At 41.8% G+C, this 20,701-nt stretch overlaps 1 protein-coding gene across 1 annotated transcript in view; it reads left to right on the top strand.

The window, feature by feature from the left end:
* Window positions 1-2,612: 2,612 nt before the first annotated feature.
* The window catches only part of scn8aa (sodium channel, voltage gated, type VIII, alpha subunit a), a gene marked incomplete at its 5' end in the record, with an annotated part of 54,044 nt that continues 35,955 nt past the window's right edge, over window positions 2,613-20,701 (top strand). Inside the window, 8 exons of the mRNA XM_080445691.1 lie at window positions 2,613-2,876; window positions 10,416-10,549; window positions 12,492-12,572; window positions 13,511-13,639; window positions 14,506-14,597; window positions 17,906-18,127; window positions 18,715-18,778; window positions 18,910-19,051. Coding sequence (XP_080301817.1) covers window positions 2,613-2,876; window positions 10,416-10,549; window positions 12,492-12,572; window positions 13,511-13,639; window positions 14,506-14,597; window positions 17,906-18,127; window positions 18,715-18,778; window positions 18,910-19,051 — 1,128 coding nt within the window. The remainder of the gene's footprint in view (window positions 2,877-10,415; window positions 10,550-12,491; window positions 12,573-13,510; window positions 13,640-14,505; window positions 14,598-17,905; window positions 18,128-18,714; window positions 18,779-18,909; window positions 19,052-20,701) is intronic.

Below are 20,701 nucleotides of genomic sequence, written 5' to 3'. Positions count from 1 at the left end.
TTAACCTTATATTGCGTCAATGAAAATTGGATGACGACTCAAATCATCTGATTGCCCAGCCCTTAGACAGGCCTAATGGAGGAGACCGGTACCGGAACTTAATAACGTTGATTACATAGAACAGTGGTTCTCAACCAGTTGGTCGGGGACCACCAGTGGTCCTTGAGGGGGTTCCAGGTGGTCCCCAGCAAAATGATGGAGAGTTAGTAACCAAATGTACCCTTAAAGATCTTTAACTATTGGTTACCATGCGGGTCCATTTGGTTTCATTTTATGCTCTCAAGAGTTCAATTATTGTTAAACATCTGACCACTTCATTTACAAGAAGTTTACACAATTAAATAATTGATATTTTTTAATCAACGTTTGCCTGTTATCTCTCCTAATAGTACCACATCAATACAGCATGGAATTGTGGACAGAATCTCATCCAACTATAACAAAATGTTCTAAGTTTTGGGTCTTGAGAGTCTAAATCTCATCACTTGATGAGATGCCGAAAAGGTTGAAAACCACTGACATAGAAGCTGCAGGATACGGGCCTATACTCTTCCAGCCCTCATCAAGTCATGTTTGTTATTTGATCCCGTTCTGACTGCAGCAGAACAGCAGATCTTGTGTTGCTGTCTCATGTGGTGCTGAAATGGACAGCGCCCGTATAGTTGTATATGCTTGGCCAAAAAAAAAGAACGGATCTACAAGCTATTGCTATCGCGTCGCGGTAGTTCTTTTGGCAACCAGGCGACACCCTGGTGCGATGGAGTAGCCTATAAATGAAGCTAGAGGCTCACACTGGACTCATTTCTAAACGACCTGAAGATGGTTGTTTGCATTTCATTGTATTTCACCAAGGCTATTATTTGCAAACAGACTAAACCCTACAGTATGCTCTAGAGATGCTCCTCCTCATGGATGTTTAAGGCCTAAACATTGCCAAAGCAATGTTGATATAGCATGGTCACTAAACATTGGGCATTACCCAGGTCAAGCATGCAGTAAAAGGAAGAAGCTTCCAATGTCATGTCAGATTTTCTCGACATTTCGATTAGAATGAGTTATCCAAGAAACATAAAGGACAAGGCTATAGGGGAATGCCCAATGTTTAGTGACCAGGTGCTATAGCACCATTGCTTTGGCTTGAGGCCTTAAACATCCATGAGGAGGAGCATCTACACAGTAGGCCTAATACTGCTGTAGGGTTGAACAGATTTAGTCTGTGTTTGCAAACAATAGCCATGGTGAAATACAATGAAATGCATACCATAAAGGGGAAGCGTTTCCACTCACTGTCTGCAGTCTGTCAATGAGCTTTATGGCTGCTTGCAGCTGTCAGTTGGGGTGCTGCTGTATTCTCGTCCTCAATACCCCCACCCTGAACACCTCATAACCTCTCATCTGAATTATCCTGTGCCATCAGTCCATCTGAAATCGAATGCAGCTTGAACAGTTGTATACATTACATTACATTACATTACAGTCATTTAGCCAACGCTTTTATCCAAAGTGCATTCAACATAGGTAGGCAAGAAAAAACATTTCACATGCACTAATTGTAAGGACCAACACATTATTTAGAGCAGTGTTTCCCAACCTGGGGTCAGGGCTCCCTTTAATTTGGGGGGAGGGGGGCACCAAACATCACAGAGGGTTACAAGGCTTTATCAATGTTAAACATGTGGCCCAGAATCATGACATATTTTCCTGATAATCTTCAAATAAGTCCTTGCTTCACTGTCTCTCCACCCGTGTGATTTTGTTGTAGTACAGTAATAACATTGTTATTTTATACATGTCTGAGAATCGTGTGTGTGTGTGTGTGCGCGCATAACTGTGTACCGACACATTATAGGTATCAGCTTTTGTCAGATGTAAGAAGGGGTTCTACAAGGATAAAAGTACTAGTAGGTCTAGTATTCGAGGATAATATGATATGCATATGGTCTGTATGTGAACATAAGTTTCAAGCGGGGGGGGGGGGGGTTGTGGGACATTTCTATGAGGTCCATTGTTGCAGAAAATTTACAAAATATGTATCAAGAAATCAAATACATTTAAATTTAAATTATTACCTATATCACTTTAATTGGTTAGTCAATTTGATCTAAAGGCACTTCATTTACTCTTATCATTTTAAATGGATCCACATGGGGGGGAAAGCGAAACGGTTTATTTTATTTAACCTACAGTACTTACGTACAGTGTTATGCAAAAAAAATTAGTGATTTTTGCACACATATATGCATATTAGTTATATTTAGAAATGTAAAATATTTGAGATTATGATGAATAACATGACTTGAATATGACATTGAAATGCTTAATAAACCAGCTCATTTAAGTTAGAAATTTGGAAGACAGGCCTGACAGAGAGCTACAATATCTGTTCATTTAACTTTGTGTCAAATGAACAACTTTGTTGTGTAGAGTTGGAATATCCTGTCAATTATGTGATAAATTGATGGCATTATGCATATCAAATCGGGGGGGGGGGGGTCCTTGAAATAAAAAAAAGGTTGAGAATCATTGATTGTCTCTCTACCCAGGTCACCCATGCAGAGCTGGCTACCGTGGCTGGTAGAAACCTAAAGAGCAAGTAGCTGCAGGATGAAAACATGGCCGCACCAGGACCTCACAGCTACAAGTATTTTACCCTTGAATCTTTGGCGAACCTTGACCTGCGCCTCGAAGAGGAAAAGAACAAGAAGCCGCCCAAGCAGGACAGCAGCTATCGCGACGATGACGACGAGAACAAGCCCAGGCCCAGCAGTGACCTGGAGGCCGGGAAGAGTGTCCCCTTCATCTACGGGGACACTCCCAAAGGAATGGTCGCGGTGCCACTGGAGGACCTAGACCCGTTCTACAGTACTACTCAGAAAGTGAGTTCCCAGTGTCACACACAACCTTCATGCCCCAGGTTTGATGCGTCTGCTCCTCTCATGTATATATATATATACACACACCTCGACGGAAACGACAGAATTACATGTGGAAAACACTTATAAATGTGTTGTTTCTTTGGCGAATGACACCGTCTTGTGACAAAGTGTAACTTACTCTTAGATGGTGTGTTGGTCTGCAACCTCTTCCAGAATTTCAGTTCTAAGCATGTATGTGCACATTATGCAGATTATGATACAGGCATGCACACACATACACACGCTCAATGAAGACAGCATGGAATTGTGACCAACATAAAAAAAGAAAAGGCTAATTTGATTGGTGTATATCATCCCAGTTGAGGGATCTGAAATCATTCAAATACTTTGCACCCACCTCTACCCAAAAACCCAACACAAAATACATACGTATATAATAATAACTACAATTACGTAAGCTATATAATAGACTGCTAAATTAAGGTTGTTATACCACTGAACTAAAATTACTCGGATAGCAGGAGCTTCAGTCACAGGCTTGTGTTTTAAAAGGAACAGTGACTAAAGTGATATCATCATTCGATCTCTCTGGGAAAGATGTCAGTAAATAGGCTTGGAAATTGTGGTCAAAAGCACACATTCGATGACCATAGATGCTCATGCATTAGTGTGATCTTATCAGACTGTTGGCAATAACAATCCTTCAAGATCAACACAAGGGATGGTATAGTAGGATTACATGGCATAAACCCCCCATTACAAAGATGAATGCCATATTTGAGATTTCAGTGATGCAAAAAACATAGACAATGGTCTACAGAGATATGGAGAAAAGTGATGTGGTTAGATGAGTCAACCTTAGCTGGTGAGTGCACATGTGGCATGCACCAGGAGAATGATACAGGCCTGACTGTTTGACCCCGACATTGAGGGGGTTTGGTGGCTCTTTTTTGGTTTGGGGGCATTTTCCTGGCATGGTTTGGGTCAGCTTGTCCCCTTAGAGGGAAGGTCACTACAAATCAATACAACGATATTCTGAGTGATCGCCCTGATCCTATGATGAAACATTTCTATCCAGATATGAGTCTCCTCCAGAATGACAATGCCTTCCTCCACAGGTCACAAGCGGTAACTATGTCTTTTGCAGTCACCAATTTCAATCGAATTGAATACCTAGATTTTAGACTGAGGTATCTATGCCAAGGCACAATGAAGCTGTTCTGGTGGCTTTTGATGGCCCAACACCTTACTGAGGCACATTATGTTGGTTTTTCCATTAATTTATCAGCCGTCTGTAACAACCAGCGATAGAGATAAGCTTAATCACATTGCATCAGGACCAGCATGGCACACCTATTTTATCTGTTGTCAGTAAATCAGATGTGGTCTGGATTTTTTATCCTTGTTATTTTGTTTATACAAGAAGCAGTGGTGTGGTGGCTTTTGAGATTTGGACATTCATATAGAAAAATTGAAAAAAGGCTAATGTGTAAGATATTCTGTACATACTAGGCCCTGTCCGACAGACTTTGTGTTAATTTCTTGATATTTTTGTTCCAAGGAAAATGAATAGATAGCCAGCATATATTTGTTTCTTTGTCAATCTGGCCCTAACACATTATTATGTTGGATTCTCTGTGCTATGATGAATTTAGAAAACTTACCTCCTCACAAAACAAAGCTTATCAAAGTGAGTGAGTATGTTTTGCTCTCTTTGATTTCATGATTTGGTTACAGAACGTAATTACGTTTAGCAGCTTGAAGGCAGAGAGAGAGAGAGAGAGAGAGAGAGAGAGAGAGAGAGAGAGAGAGAGAGAGAGAGAGAGAGAGAGAGAGAGAGAGAGAGAGAGAGAGAGAGAGAGAGAGAGAGAGAGAGAGAGAGAGAGAGACTTGAGTTGTTGAGTAGGTTGTTCTATGCCTCTGATGGCTTCCAGGGCTTTGGGGAAAAGGTCGGAGGCGGTAACTGTTGAAACTCTGTTGTTCCACATGACTAATTGTTCCAAAACGAAATCCAGCAGCACCGGGCGGGCTGAGATGACACTGCTTGTCTTAAAGGAGCCATGGCTCCCTGAGGTTTGTGTCACATCTGAAGGTGACTGTGACGTAGTGCTGCTCTGGCTCTGGGGTGGATGACCTTGAAAGTCATCCCTGAGGAGCCAGTGTGCCAGTAGATGGATTTAGGTTCAACGTTTTGACTTGGTCTTACAGTAGCCTATGAAACAATGCATAGATGAACCCTAGTGTCCCTATTCTGGGCATATCATCATATCATAGGCGAACATACGGCAGAAATAGCAGATCTGTAAGCTCACGATGCACCACGATTTTGCGGCGCACCACAAGCTTGTAGATCTCATCGCATCTCAAGAGATTTCATGTATAGAGAAAAATGGAGGGCGCCAACTCCGCCAAGTACAGACCCTGTTCAACAAAGTACAGCCTGTAGGTTTTATAAGTGGTTAATATACAGGATTTATGTTGAGGGATGAGGGAGCAACCCCCTGTATATATGTTCTATCATTTCCAGAATAGGAATATGGTTCTGTTACAGTGCAGAATGAAATAGGAAAGTTGCAGTATTCACATACTCACAGTGAAACTTTTGGCGGATCTGAACAATAGTTCCCCAACGTTTGTATTTTCTGTCATATGACAGGTAAATCACAGTGTTCATCTCACCTAAACATGAATTATGTTCATGTATAATAGCAAATCAATACCTCTAAACCTATTGCATAATTTGTACTCATAAGACAGAACCGAAAATGTCAGATGTACAAGCTCAAAGCCTGGCTCCCTCTGTCGTATGAAAAAGTATAAATTAGGCTTAATCAGAGTTCACTATAGGCTAATGTTTCCATTTTATGGCTGAGCAATATCCCCAAAATAGTGTGTTATCATGGCAAATTTCTTATTTTTGATCATGTAATTGGATGATGCTGTGATGTTATTTGGCTCTTCATTTTGATATTTTGGTGTCATTTAGTGAATAGCATTAGTGGGGAATTGTCTTGTCATGTCTGTGTTTAAGTTTTAAATGATACATTTTCTATTGCCTGTTGTTTAGTTAGTACTGCTGCAATGCGGAGTGGTTAAGTTTATCCAATTACAAATGACAACTGCATTATAAAAAACTGAATATATAAATGTCTACCTTAAATTATGGCATGTCCCTTCTGGTCCATGGTGATCATGTGAGCCTATATTTGGTATAGCGATGGTTGTTAGCTGGGTCATGCCTGTCAAAGAATAGGGTGTATTGTATTTTAGAAAAATGGCTGATAGATCTAGAGTGCTTTTGTGGAAACGGGCATGCATGCACAAGAAGTTCTTTGGATGCGTAGTGCACTCGATATGACAGATCTGTCACGCTGTGTGTGTGTGTGTGTGTGTGTGTGTGTGTGTGTGTGTGTGTGTGTGTGTGTGTGTGTGTGTGTGTGTGTGTGTGTGTGGGTGTGTGTGTGTGTGTGTGTGTGTGAACATTGTATGTATGCTTGCATGATGTCGGTGTTTGTTTCTTTCCATCTGTCTGTCTCAGACTACCTCCCTCACTCATACAGCACATGCTGTCAGTTATGTAACACCACTAGTTCAGCAGTGCACAAGAAAGAAACAAGGTTCTGTTGCTGAAATGTGGAGCCAGGGCTGGACTGTTGATATATCATCACTCACTAATGCACAGTTCGCTCTTGCCTTTCCTCTCGCGTTCCCACTTTGTTCTCATGAAAGCTTGTGGAGCCACGCAACCCTCTCCATGTTGCTGTGTTTGCTCTGCTCAACAGTCCGTCTCTTGCACAAATCTTGTCAAATCCTCAGCGTTCATTTATGCACTTGTAGCTCTGAGAGTTCAAACTATGCACAGATCATTAACCACATGAACACTAGCATCCCTATTCTGGGAATGTTATCATAGGCGAACATTCTGCGAAAATAGCAGATCTACAAGATTTATCGCGATGCATCGTGAGCTTGTACAATTGTACACTCTCTGAGTTAACACTGAGGATTTAATGTGCAGGGGGCTCCAAGTCTGCCTTTCTGCCATCGACAGCACCGGTACCACTGCCTAATCAGATTATTAGGAGCGCCTCGAGCTAGTCTCATTGTAATGCCAGAGGGAGTGGATGCTGCTTGCGTTCTGTTCAGCCGTTACGTCAGACCAGGTATTGACCTTGGTGGGAAGGAAGGTGTCTTGTATGTCTTTGTCACGGAGAGCTAGCAGCCACACTGTAAAAATCCGAAGTGTTATTTTAGCTCAACATGTACAAATGGAACCAAATGGACACTACGGGTCCATTTTGCTTCCATTTGTACACTCAGTGTTACAAATGGATAAATGAACACTGAGGATGTTACTGTGTGGTCTTGTAAGGGATAATGTAATGTGAAGTGGTCATCATCGTAAAAAAAAAAAAAAACTGAAGGGGTTTCAATGATTTTATTAGCTGCTTTCGCTTCTGCTTCCATAGCAGCTTAAACTGACAATTGAGTATTCAACGAAGTTGTGTGATACAATGGTCTGTTCCATGCAAGGAGGAGAGGGGCAGATGTGGATGACAGGATGGACACTCCCCACTTCCCCACCCTGAGCGGGACTGGGCCGGGCCAGTCTTGGGTGATTTACATTAGGATAGGCCTGGCTTAGCTGTAGGCGTAGATCGGTATAGCACAATGTTGTACTATAGCCAAGTGAAACAGGTCGTTCTCAGGGAGAGAAGAGAGAAAGAGTGTGTTTGAGAGAGAGAGAGAGAGAGAGAGAGAGAGAGAGAGAGAGGGGGGGGGAGATGGGGAGAATGAGAGAGAGGGAGGTAGATTGAGAGAGGGAGAGGGGGAGAGGGAGGGAGGGAGGGAGGGAGGGAGGGGGAGAGAGAGAGAGAGATAGACAGGGAGGGAGGGAGGGGGAGATGAGGTGAGGACAGGGCAAATTGGAAGACGTGTGCAAGGATGCATGATCATCATTGCTCTACTCCTACTTTCAGTCAAAGATGTTACTGAAATGTGTTTTAACTGTGGAAGTCAAGGTACACTTCACTGTTGCACTGTGCACTGTTTTACAGAAACATCACACAGAAACACAGCCCAGTTTAAGATTCTCTAGTCAGCCCTGCTACAGTATATGAAGGGACAAAAAGAAAGCAGTCACAGCAGAGAAAGAAAGCACTTACACCGACCGCCACCATTTTATTCTAAAGCAGATGATGGATTTCTGTCAAGAATGCAATGCTTGTAAAGTGTTCACTCTGCTGTGACAGACAACAGTCAAATCACATGAGTCGTAAAATGGCTGGAGTGGTGAGAGGGGCTGAGGCAGTGGCTGTCGCTGTGGCCATGCCACATTAGATTCTGTGATGGGTGAAGGCAACGCAAGGGGGGTTCAAAGCAGGTCTTACGGATGGGCCACTGTGGTCCACACACAGATGCAGATGCCGCCGGATGACTGGAGCCTCTTGTGCTGGAGCCGTGTTCCCTCTGCCTCCCACCCTTCCCCCCTTCTTCCTGCCCTGCATCTCTCCAGTCTACTGCTGCCTGCCTGCTCCACTCACTCACTCTGTATCCCTCTCCTCTCCTCTCCTCTCCTCTCCTCTCCTCTCCTCTCCTCTCCTCTCCTCTCCTCTCCTCTCCTCTCCTCCTCTGGATTATGAAATTTTCAGTAGCTTTGCAGCAGTTTAGTCATGCGTTATAGAAAAGGACTCCTTCCTACATAACTGTCAAATGTGTGTGTGTGTGTGTGTGTGTGTGTGTGTGTGTGTGTGTGTGTGTGTGTGTGTGTGTGTGTGTGTGTGTGTGTGTGTGTGTGACTGAAAGAAAGAGTAGAAGAGTGTGCATCCGTGTATGTAAAAAAAAATGTGTTGGCTCCTATTTTTCCATGTACTGTAGACTACAGTACGTGCACGCTAACGCTTATGTGATTTTTTCATGTTTATTTACATGCACACATACTGTACTGTATGCCCGAGTGTAGGCACATGTATGATTGTGTGTGCCGGTTAAACATATGATGCACACAGCATATGTGTATGTGCACCACGGCTCTATTCAACTGAAATGTCATGCTGGTATTCTTGGCTTCTTCAAATGGCAACTGGAGCATTTCCAAGTGCATCACTATAGCTGACCATACTGCTGAGTGAGAATGTTGACAGCGTTTAGAAACCCTCAATGCTTTGTGCCCAGGTTGCTGCTTTGTGCCCAGGTTGCAAATGATGTTTACGCCCCATTCGTACTTGCAGTAGTTTCGCGCCGGTGTCTCACACCGTAAATAGCAGATCTATAAGCTCACAGCAGACACAAGTTGTGAGCTTGTAGATCGGCTATTTTCGGTGGTAGACAGAGTATGAACCAGGCTTTATGTTAACGAGAAACCTCAATTCTAGTAGGATTAGCCTTGTTTGAATGCGTATAGTCACGGTACAGCATGTGACATCATGTTGACTGTATGTATCCTGGCAGTGCATGTTACTTTACCTCAGTAAGGATCCAGCTGCAAGGCCTCCCCTTGAGGCTAGGGCACTCTGCCCCTCCTCCACATCCCCCTTATACTCTTTCTGTTCTTCTTCCTCTCATTTTTTCTTCTTCTTCTTCTTCTGTTTCTTCTTCTTCTTCTTCTTCTTCTTCTTCTTCTTCTTCTTCTTCTTCTTCTTCTTCTTCTTCTTCTTCTTCTTCTTCTTCTTCTTCTTCCACCTCTGACACCGCTGTTTTCAGTCCTAAGCATGAGGCTAGCAGCTCTGTAGGGCTTAATTCGGGGGGGGGGGGGGGGGGGGGGCGGCTGCCTTGTTAAAAGCACAAGGCCACACATCACTTTTTGCAAGTGCACACAAAGACTCATTAATGTTTCATGTAAATCTCCATGTTTTATTCAAACAATTATGAGGTTATCCACTGAAAGAGGTTTGCCAGCCCCCACTTGGTCTTTATTTCTTTCTTTCTCGCTCGCTCGCTCGCTCGCTGTCTTGCTTGCTCGCTCCTCCTCTCAAATGCCACCATTGCCATGACAGCCAGTCAAGCAAGCAGGCTCTTGTACAGCGTGTTGCTACATGCCCAACATTTCCAGTAGAGAAACAAACATTGTAATTATTTGACAGGGGAATTTATGTTCCAAAACAAACCAGACTCCACATCAGCTGAAAATGATGGCCATTTTGTGTTAAAATGGGAAAATATGTTTCCAGTACTTTGTTCTTACAGAAACTTCATATGCATACATACTGTATATACAAATTATGGTTTTGTTTGAATTGTATTTATGCACATGTAGATAGATGTGGAGAAAGATCATATGGTACATTATTGGTACAATATGGTACAAAATGATTATATTGTCTAAATTAATTAATTAATCTGCAGGAGTTTTACTCAACAGCTTCCTATTGTCTTTTTATAAACAATAATATTGTTTGCACATATTATGTTTACCTGTTTTACACTTGTTCTATTTTATGATTATGTATATCAGTCCACATATATAACAGTTATTTCTCTCTGCCACTCTTTTCTCCCTCTCTCCCTCTCTGTCCTCCCTCTTTTTTCTTCTCTCCACAGACATTTATAGTGATAAATAGAGGGAAGACAATCTTCCGCTTTAGTGCCAACCCTGCCTTGTACTTCATAAGTCCTTTTAACATCTTTAGGCGAATAGCTATTAAAATTTTGATACATTCATATCCTTTCAAATGGTGTCTCAACAGTTGGAGACAAAAGTGTTTCCTGTCCATGTCTATTATTCATGATGACGTTGCCTCTGTCTTACTGCTGCTAAATGATGTTCAGTGTTAAGCGTTAAGCCTGATTTATACTTTGTCGTACGATAGGAAGGCGCACCAAAAACAGAAGATTTACAAGCTCACAACGTGTCGCATCACAACGCTTTGTGAGCTTGTAAATTCTTCATAAATGAGGCATTAGACTGCTGCTATAAGACAGGTTATGTATTGTACACTCAGCATGTCATTACCAGAGCTAATAAAGCTACAGTAACCAGGTAGCGAGACTACAGGAAAGTGAAAGAAAATAAGGTTTTCTGTATTTCTAAAATGGCTGGCAAGTGTGGTCTTTAAACAGGATAGGAAAATCACACAAGGAAATCCTGAGTGTTGTAAGTAACTCTTAAATGTAGGGTTAAAGGGATAGTTCACCCAAAATGACTTTTCTTCTATCGATTACTCACCCCATGGGGCCTTTTTTTGTTTTAGTCTCATTCCTAAGCCAATATTTTGATGATCTTTGAGTCTCTGGTAGGAGACTCAAAGAGTCTCTATTGAGTCTCCCACCGGAGACTCCGCTGGTCATCAAATTATTGGCTTAGGAATGCGACAAAAACTAAAAAATCTCCATGAATTTAAGGCTTCATGGGGTGTGTAATTGATAGAAAATAAATATTGTTTTGGGCGAACTATCACTTTAAATTAATGCTCAATTTTATTTATCATAATGGAAGTACAGATACAATAACTCATTCTCAATGCCCAACAAGCCTTCACAATCAGGGTTCATTGGTTAAATACTATGCCCTCATTCTCACACAGGCGTTTGAGAGCATGCGGCCAGTCTAGCCGGAGGCCAGTGTCATATCGCTCTTCTGTAGAGAGAAGCTTCAATTAAAGAAATGGAAAGAAAGGCACAAATCATAGCACTGGCTGTGGCTGATCTAAGCAATCCTCCTCCAGTAAAGTAGGTCAACTTGGACCATTGATTTACTGGATGCTGAAAATGACACTGAAACAAAATCCCCATATGATACTGGGCCTCATCCAACGACTTGCTACACACTCGGTTAAACACATTGGACCCACAATCTGCCTATTTAGAAGTCCTACTACAGTATACCTACTGCATATATATTATGCATCTCAATTATTCAAAACTAATTTGGGTTGTTTGTGTGTCTGCGTGTGTGTGTGTGTGTGTGTGTGTGTGTGTGTGTGAGTGTGAGTGTGTGTGTGTGTGTGTGTGTGTGTGTGTGTGTGTGTGTGTGTGTGTTTCATGATGCAGTGCATAAGGTTGAGTTGAGGTTTCAGTCATCATGATGACACACAGCTCTCCAGGATATCCTGCCATTCTCAGCTAAATGCCATGTGCTACTGACCTCTAATGCTTGATTTATGCTTAGTTGTACCACACTGGTGTCACACGGCAAATTATAGCCTATCTATAAGCTCACAAATGTGAGCGCTGTGAGCTTGTAGATCTGCAATTTGTTTTGTTCACAACAACGGCGCATAGCTAAGTATAAATCAGGCAACACAACCATTAATGTACACCTGAAGGTGTGGTAGTGTACGAAAGCACAGTTCTGGTTGTGTTGGTGTTGAGAATGAGCCATGTACTTCCACTGTATATCATTTGAATATTTCATCTGTAAAATAATGGCAACCTGTGTGACCAGCATGTACACTTATCCACCAGCTGTTAGGTGCTGCTTAGAAGTTTTCTAAAAGTGCTGCTCCAGACTCAGGATAGCTTTAGCATTAATTAGCAAACTTAGCATTAATCTGTCTGTAGAAATCACATTATTGGTTCATATCAGCTGTTTTGCCGCTTAAGTGGTGTGTCAGAGTGTTGTGTTGTGTTTTTCCTCTATTTTGTTATTTTCCTTAACTAATACCCCACTCTTTTCAGTGTGATCATCATGACTACTATTTTGACCAACTGCATATTCATGACTTTTAGTGATCCTCCCGAGTGGTCCAAACAAGTAGAGTAAGTAAACATGCACTCACGCATGCACTAAACATGCACATGCACTAAACATGTACACATGCACTAAACATGCACTAAACATGCACACATGCACTACACATGCACACATGGTCTGCTCGCTCTTCCACCCGCCGATCCTCCCTTAAGCCAACTTTAATATAGGATAGGATGACCCTTTCGACAAGTGTTGCTAGAATATATATTTTTTATTTTCTACTGAAAAGGTGTTGCTGGACACTTAAAGTATAAATTAGCCTTAATGCTTTTGTCTGACTTAAGCCTAATTTATACTCAAGCTGGGCTCAGACTACAGGAGTTTTAAAATCTTAGACGATTTGGAAATCTTTTTACATCACACACTACATGATAATCTTATAAGATTCTCTTATATTTTTATCACAGGCACGTCTGTGTTCATGTGGAAGCAGATGTAAACATCTGTCCTCTCTTTCACTGAACGTTTCTCTCCTTGTAGTCGTTTCTGTCTCGGTCTCGCGCCACTCCTGCTGTCCCCCTCTGACAGTGATGTAATCATCCAGAGAATTATATAACGTGTTTAATAATTATCGGGGTGGCCCCGATCGTCTCTGAGCAAATTGGGAGGGTTAAGCCTGGATATTTCAACTGCTTACACATCATCTTTACAGATAATCTCTCCCGATCAGGCTAGAACGGGGAACGCCCCTCTCAGTAGTTGGGAGGGCATTCCCCCAAAATCACCCCAAGTATCCTGTGAGCCCAGCATTAGTCATATGACCATGAAATCTGTAATTTTTTGCAAGCGATACGGTTAAATAAATGAACCATTACCCTCACACTTCTTAACCCTCTCTACTCTGTTTTGGTATTTCTCCAGCTAATAACAGTGCATGAGACACATTTAGAAAATGACTTCTTACTGTGTCCTACTAATTCTGTCAAACGCTTTTGTCTTCCAGGTACACATTCACTGGAATTTATACGTTTGAGTCTCTTGTAAAGATCTGTGCACGAGGATTCTGTATAGACGGTTTTACATTCCTTAGAGACCCATGGAACTGGCTGGACTTCATGGTCATTTCTATGGCGTAAGTACTTTTAAAAAGGTCTCTTTCTGTTAGTGTCATGGATCTGTATGGCATTTTAATCTCTTTACCATTTTAATCTGTTTACAAACATGATTACAATTAGTCAGAAGATCAATCAGATTAACATAAGAAAATGATTATAGTATTCAATGATGTAATACTTGCTTCTTTTTTTCTTTCTTTCTTTCTTTCTTTCTTTCTTTCTTTCTTTCTTTCTTTCTTTCTTTCTTTCTTTCTTTCTTTGATATCACATCCATTTCCTCTGTTGATCTGAGTTTCCACTGGCTTCACTATGGGATTAAATGCTTTCATCAGACACTCAGCAGTCTCCCTGCAGAAAGCTCACGTCCATCCATCTGATTTATCTTTCAATCTTTCTCTAACGTCCTCTGTAATTTACCTTCCTTCTGTCCAGTTTGAGGCACCGTATCGTCCTGCCCACTGCTGACATGTTGTATCTCACCCATTAGTATCCATCCTGGCTCCTGTGTAGGTTTTCATCATCTGTGCATGTCAATAATGAGCTGTTGTAACTGTGGTTTGATCCTGCAGGTATATAACAGAGTTTGTAAACCTAGGCAATGTCTCAGCTCTGCGCACGTTCAGGGTGTTGAGGGCATTGAAAACTATTTCTGTAATTCCAGGTAAGACAGGATGGGGTTGGGGTCGAGGGCGGGGTTGGTGTTAGGTGTGCGTGTCTTCTATCTTTCCTTTATTTCCTCACCTCCGCCCCCTCCTCCTTCCTCCTCCTTCGTGGACAGGCTCTGTGAGTGGCGTCGTTCCTTCTGGTTCGGTGGTGTTGTGCTCTTGCGTGTGTGGTTTTGTCATTGGTGTCTGTTCTGTGTGTGATCCTTCCCCTATTCCAGATATGTAACAGAGTTTGTGGACCTGGGCAATGTATCTGCGCTGAGAACGTTCAGAGTTCTCCGAGCATTGAAAACTATCTCTGTCATTCCAGGTGAGACTCAGTTTAAACACTAAGGCTGACCCTCTCACCCCTTTCTTTTTCTACTCACTACTATGATTACGATTATGATTTATCAACAGTGACCAAAAAAATAAAAATACTAATTGGAGGCAACCCATTTTTTATTTATTTTCCCCTCTGAAAATTATCAAAAATGGTACTAATACATTTTTGATAGGCTTTGCAGTCTATTCTAGGGCCTCCACCAAAGTCTCTGCACTCTCTTTTGCCCCCGTAGCACTCTCATTCTGAGGCTTCTTTCCAAAGGCAGCTGTGGTTTTCCTCAGAAAATGGCTTTGACTCGCTCTGTTCACTAGCTTTTGGAATATACAATGTCCATGCTAAAGCTAACTGATAGTTGATAGAATATACTACTTTTAACACTACCCTAAAGGTACCATAAATGGCATTCACCAGCCAATAATATTAAAAAATATATATTTGTGAACATTGCCATCAACAGCACATTTATAAAGCAAGATTCTTATAGTACATTATTACAAGAGGATCATTAAGATACATTTGGAAACAAAGGAGTGATAAACACAATGTGTTTCCTCCTTTAAAATACAAATATAAACATTTTTCAGTGGTTTTACCAAGTTGAATTGGAAAATGATCTTGCTCTCAAACTAAAGAGAAATCTTGTGTCGATGTTCAGATGAGAAATGGCATAGCTCTTAGAGAGATCCCACAGAATATACCCATTATTTATTTATGTATGAAGACTGCCAAGCCTAGTTTGTGAACATTTCTCTTATGCTGCATGATGCTTTTGAGTCACTTGCTTTACAATAAGCCTACTAAGAGCTTGGCTGACAAATGGCATTGGAAGTTTGATTTGCCTTTTTTTCTTTTTCCTTTTTTTAGTTTTACAAATTTTCTTTTACAACTTACTTGAATGATATCACATGGAACTTCTTGTTCCATGTGATATCATTGCTGTTTCTTACAGCATTGCAGAAGTTTTTGGGGACACTGATGGGACGATTGAATGACCATACATCTGTCTATCTCCTGATAGAAGATGTTGATCAAAACAACTGTGGATCACTTCCAAATTTAATAATTGTATTGGGTCATCAAAAGTCTCTTGCACACCTGAATGAAATCTTGGTGACAGGTGCATTGGTTGAGTAGACATGTATTCCTCAAGGAATCAGGGACATCTTCTTCAGTCTTCACTTCACTCAGAAAAGATTGAATAGGTCAGGTTTCAGTCAAGGACCCTCTTCAGGCATAATATGGTATGCTGACAAATGGAACCAACATCATTATATACAAAGAAAGGCAGGGTCAGCAGTGACCAATCATCACATGCACTTCATTAGTGACAATAGGGTACACCTTGTGGCCCACAGTGATCACATTAACCACTTAAACCATAGCGTCCCTATTCTGGGGTGAAAATTCATCAAAAATAGCAGATCTACAAATTGGGACATGTTGCGAGCTTGTAGATTGGCTATATGATTATAGAGCGAAATCAGGAAGGGGCCTAGTATAGAGCCCTGGGGGACACCGGTCCACTTAGTATACTGTATAGGGTTTAATTGGTCATTTGACATCTTGAAAATCTTGCATCGTTACATTTTTCAGCTCAATAGTAAAATGAGTAAGTCAGTCTTATACACTAACAGACTTATAAAAGAGTAACAAACTCAGTGAAGTATATTACATCTCATAACACAAAAGTCACCAGGCTCCACTCCTCTATATTGGGCTAGGCAGGAGTTTAAGGATAATGGGGGAATGTTATTTAGAAAATCTATTAATCTTTTTAAATCAAACTAGTTGTAGATTGACTATATAAAAAAAGGCTTAAGTGGTTAATTTGTATAACGACTTTTACCCAGATGACAATATATACAGTTTGGGAATAATGTAAGGCCTGAATTGAGAATATCTAAATGGCATTTAATATTTCAGTTACTTCTGTTAGCTTGTCCAAAATTGACAATTGACCTGATCCATAGGTCAAGTAAATTTTCTCTGGAGTTTTACAAAATAAAGCTCTCTTTATTAGGCTCTTTTCAATGGGAATATTTAAATATATTAAGCAAAACATTTTACCACACTTTTCAAGACGAGGTGTGTACAGTTGGTAAAGCCTACTGTATCTGTAGAGACCAAACAGCCACCCCGCCAGGGGCTGATGGCCAACCTGGTTCCATGTTGAGTTTTTTGCGGGACCCAAGTGAATGCTGCCAGAGGAGGCCTGTCTGGAAGGTAAACCGATTTTGTCTCTAGTAAAAGATGTGGGACAGGATACAGGGTTGGGGTAAGGGGAGTCAGTGCTTTTCCCAAAGGATACCCTAATGTATAGGTATATATATATATAAATATATATACACGCACACAAACAAGGCAGTTCAAGAAAGTGCAATTGGCACTGGCATTGAATTGGTCCGTTTCAGCCTTGGAGTTTAAATGACTTGCATGCCGTTTCTAGCCCCCCCCCCTGCCTGTGCCTCTGTCCCTCTCTCATGGCCCCTTGCCCTTGTCGTGCTGCTCTGCTCTCTTTCTTATGGGATTTCCTCTCTCTCTTCTTCAGAGTCTTGCCACCCCATTTCTTGATCCATCATTGGCAGTATAGTGCAAAATCTCTCTGGAAGTCTCATCTCTTTAGCTGAGAGGAGACTCTGTGTACTAGTGACTCTCCAGTCTAAAAGCCTGTTTGTGTAATTGGATACTCTGCCAAGATTGCCAAGATTGGATACTGTGAAGATAATGGCTCTGAAAAAGAAAAGAAAGGGAACGCTCTCAAGTACTAACTGTTTGTTTTGTTTGTAGAAATTATGTTATGTATGTCTACTCTTGTCGATTTTGTCCAAAATATATGACCTAGTACCTATACAGTACTGTATATGTAGTTACAATATATTCGGTACAGGATTCCTGTAAACCTCCCCCATTACCAGGGCAGGTAAACACAAATGTGTTCTGCACCTTTACTTAATATATATAATCATAATGCCATGTTATTTAGCAAATATTTAAATTGTTTTCAAATTATTTATTGCATTAAGAAAATGTATTTGTAGAGTCTAGCTAGTTTTAATACTGCAGGTATACAGCCTAGCACTACAGACAGACCTAATCCCACCTTATTACCTAAATCTAATCTAAACTCCCCCAGAAAGGATTAGTGTCTTCAGTATTAACTGTAGTGTACATGCAACAGCATTACAGTACCTCCAACTGAATTAGGGAGACGTTAGATCTAGAAGGTAGGCACGGATGGCATTAGCAGCGTCCGCATCATAGCCTGGATTTCTGTGCGTGGCTCACGTCTATAGGTCTGAAGACCATTGTGGGCGCCTTGATCCAGTCCGTGAAGAAGCTGTCGGACGTGATGATCCTGACCGTGTTCTGCCTGAGTGTATTTGCACTCATCGGCCTCCAGCTCTTCATGGGCAACCTGCGTCAGAAGTGTGTGATCTGGCCAATCAACTCCACTGATAACTACCTGTCCAATGGGAGCAAGGGGTTTGAGTGGAACGAGTACATCAACAACGATAGTGAGTAGATGCCGTACAGCCACATATTGACAGATATTGCAACAGATATTGCAATCTGTTTAATGTAATTACATCTAGCTTTATTTCAATGCATTCTGTTGCTGAGAATCGTCAGCCAAAATAACTACACAAATAGGCGCGACCATAGCTGAGTGGTTAGTGAGCCCGCCTAGGGAGCCAGAGGCCCTGGTTGCCCCAGCTACGATTCCAGGCCAGGCCAGCAAATGTGTCGATGAAATGAAATTTGTCCCTGAGCAAGACTCTTAACCCCTAATTGCTCACAGGCCCTCATTGGAAACAAGACCGCAAGGACTTTCATGAACGGACCTGTTAAAGGAATTATCCTTTACACTCCAATGACAATCCCATCTGCTGAAGCTAGAAATGAAATTTCTTATATGATACATTATTGGACAAAACCTGAAATTAAATAAAGTGCTTGGAATCATAAATGCATGGGCAAACTGAAGTTGGGTTTGAGCAGATTGAATAGACGTTGCAAAACAATGAATGAACCACTGTAGATGCTAAAGCACGTGGGAGAAGGTAAATGACTCATATTGGCTGTGTGTCTGTGCTCTCCTCAGCCAATTTCTACTTCTTGCCCGGCCAACTGGATGCTCTACTCTGTGGGAACAGCTCTGACTCTGGGTGAGTAGCCTTTGCCCTCCCCCTCTTCTTCTGCCACTGATGCCACCAAGACCTAGTGTGGTCTGCCTGATGCCAGACTAGCATATGCAAACTTGCAATGACTCACCCCCCCCCCCCCCCCCCCCTGTTAGGCGCTGTCCGGAGGGCTTCATGTGTATGAAAGCTGGGAGGAATCCAAACTATGGCTACACCAGCTTCGACAGCTTCGGCTGGGCCTTCCTGACTCTCTTTCGGCTCATGACACAGGACTTCTGGGAAAACCTCTACATGCTGGTAAGATTGCTGCATCCATAAGTCTGGCATCTGTCATTTTTGCCACCATGCACGCACACACACACACACACACACACACACACACACACACACACACACACACACACACACACACACACACACACACACACACACACACACACACACACACACACACACACACACACACACACACACACACACACACACAATTCATTTTATGATATATGAAATACATTACTTTAAGTATGTTAAATGATTAAATCCTTATTCCTGTCAATGGCAGAGAGGCAGTGCCAGTGCCGTAACTGTCATGTACAGTAACTCCCCCTTCACTGTCTCACTCTCACAGTTATTCCACTTCTCTAAATAAAAGGGAACAGTAGAAAGAGGAGTGGGGCGCCCACTCACCCTTTAAAAAAACGATTATTATCCATTACAGGCAGGACACAGTAACCTCTGTAGGACATTACAGTAGTAGTAGGGAGCCTGTAAAAACATGGGTATCCCTGCAGATAAGGCTGACTTCCTGTCAAAGATAACAGCTAACGCAATACCACTTATTGAATTTCTTAAAGCCACATCTGCATCCTGTGGCCGGACCGTGGCTGCCCTGTCTGTCTCTCAGCCCAGCAGAAAGCTGCTCTTGTAATGGGTGGAGAGACACTCAAGGATTCAACATACAGGAGCCAGAACAGTGGGAAGGAAGTATTAAATATTAACAGCCCAGGATTACAGTATGGCCACCACCAGTGAGGGAGATGAGAGCTGATGGGTGCATCCCAGCTCATACTGCTATTTCTGGTGCTATCTTTGAAATTCAGCTCCCGTGTAGATGGGTCTGTACTGCTATTATGTACTGTATGTTTGGAGTGACGAATGTGCAGGTTCACTGCAAACTATTTTCATGAGTAATTTTGTATGACATGGATTGAAATTGTGTATGGCAGAGCATGAGCAAATGAGATTGTATTTTTCATAGTTGACCCCCCTCTTCCCAGTATCTTAGCTGCTCACATCCAGTGGCATCTGGTGTTTTGATGTAAGCACTTTATGCCATGTAGGCGAATAATTTCACAGATGCTGAGGGCAAATTTATTTGTGTTTTTATTTAGATGCATGATATTTGGTTACATATGGAGCAGGCAATATATTGGACTCATTTCGGTTTCTGTTCCTTATGCTAGTACGTAGTGGAGTGTCATGGTGTGTTCCGTTGGATACTTTTCCCGGCACTGCATGTAAACTGCATTCATAATTGATTGTGGGCAAGGGAATTGCCCTGCTGTATCCTAGGAAGTCCTTTTTTCCTGGCTCTGCTCCCTGCAGACAATAGTCCCTCTTCCAAGTCATGGCTGTAGAGAAGGGAACATTTGTATTTTTAACCACTTAAACCCCTTTAGTCCTAGAGAACTGAACTTGAGTTACAACTGTACTTCGACCACTTCTACACCAAATCTCTTCGTCAAAGAATTGCTGATCTACAAGCTCACAATGCGTTGCAATGCAGCTGATGTTCCCGTCCAGAATATGGACGCTGGGGTTCAAGTGGTGAGTAGTTCACCCATAAAAATACTTATTTTCTATCAATTACACACCCCATGAAGCCTTGAATTCATGGAGATTATTTAGTTTTTGTCGCATTCCTGAGCCAATAATTTGATGACCCAT

Source organism: Gymnoscopelus braueri (assembly GCF_963280865.1).
Source record: "Gymnoscopelus braueri genome assembly, chromosome: 12".
Classification (NCBI taxonomy): domain Eukaryota; kingdom Metazoa; phylum Chordata; class Actinopteri; order Myctophiformes; family Myctophidae; genus Gymnoscopelus; species Gymnoscopelus braueri.
The sequence above is the reverse complement of the archived record's forward strand: the minus strand, read 5'-3'. Positions and strand labels throughout refer to the sequence as shown.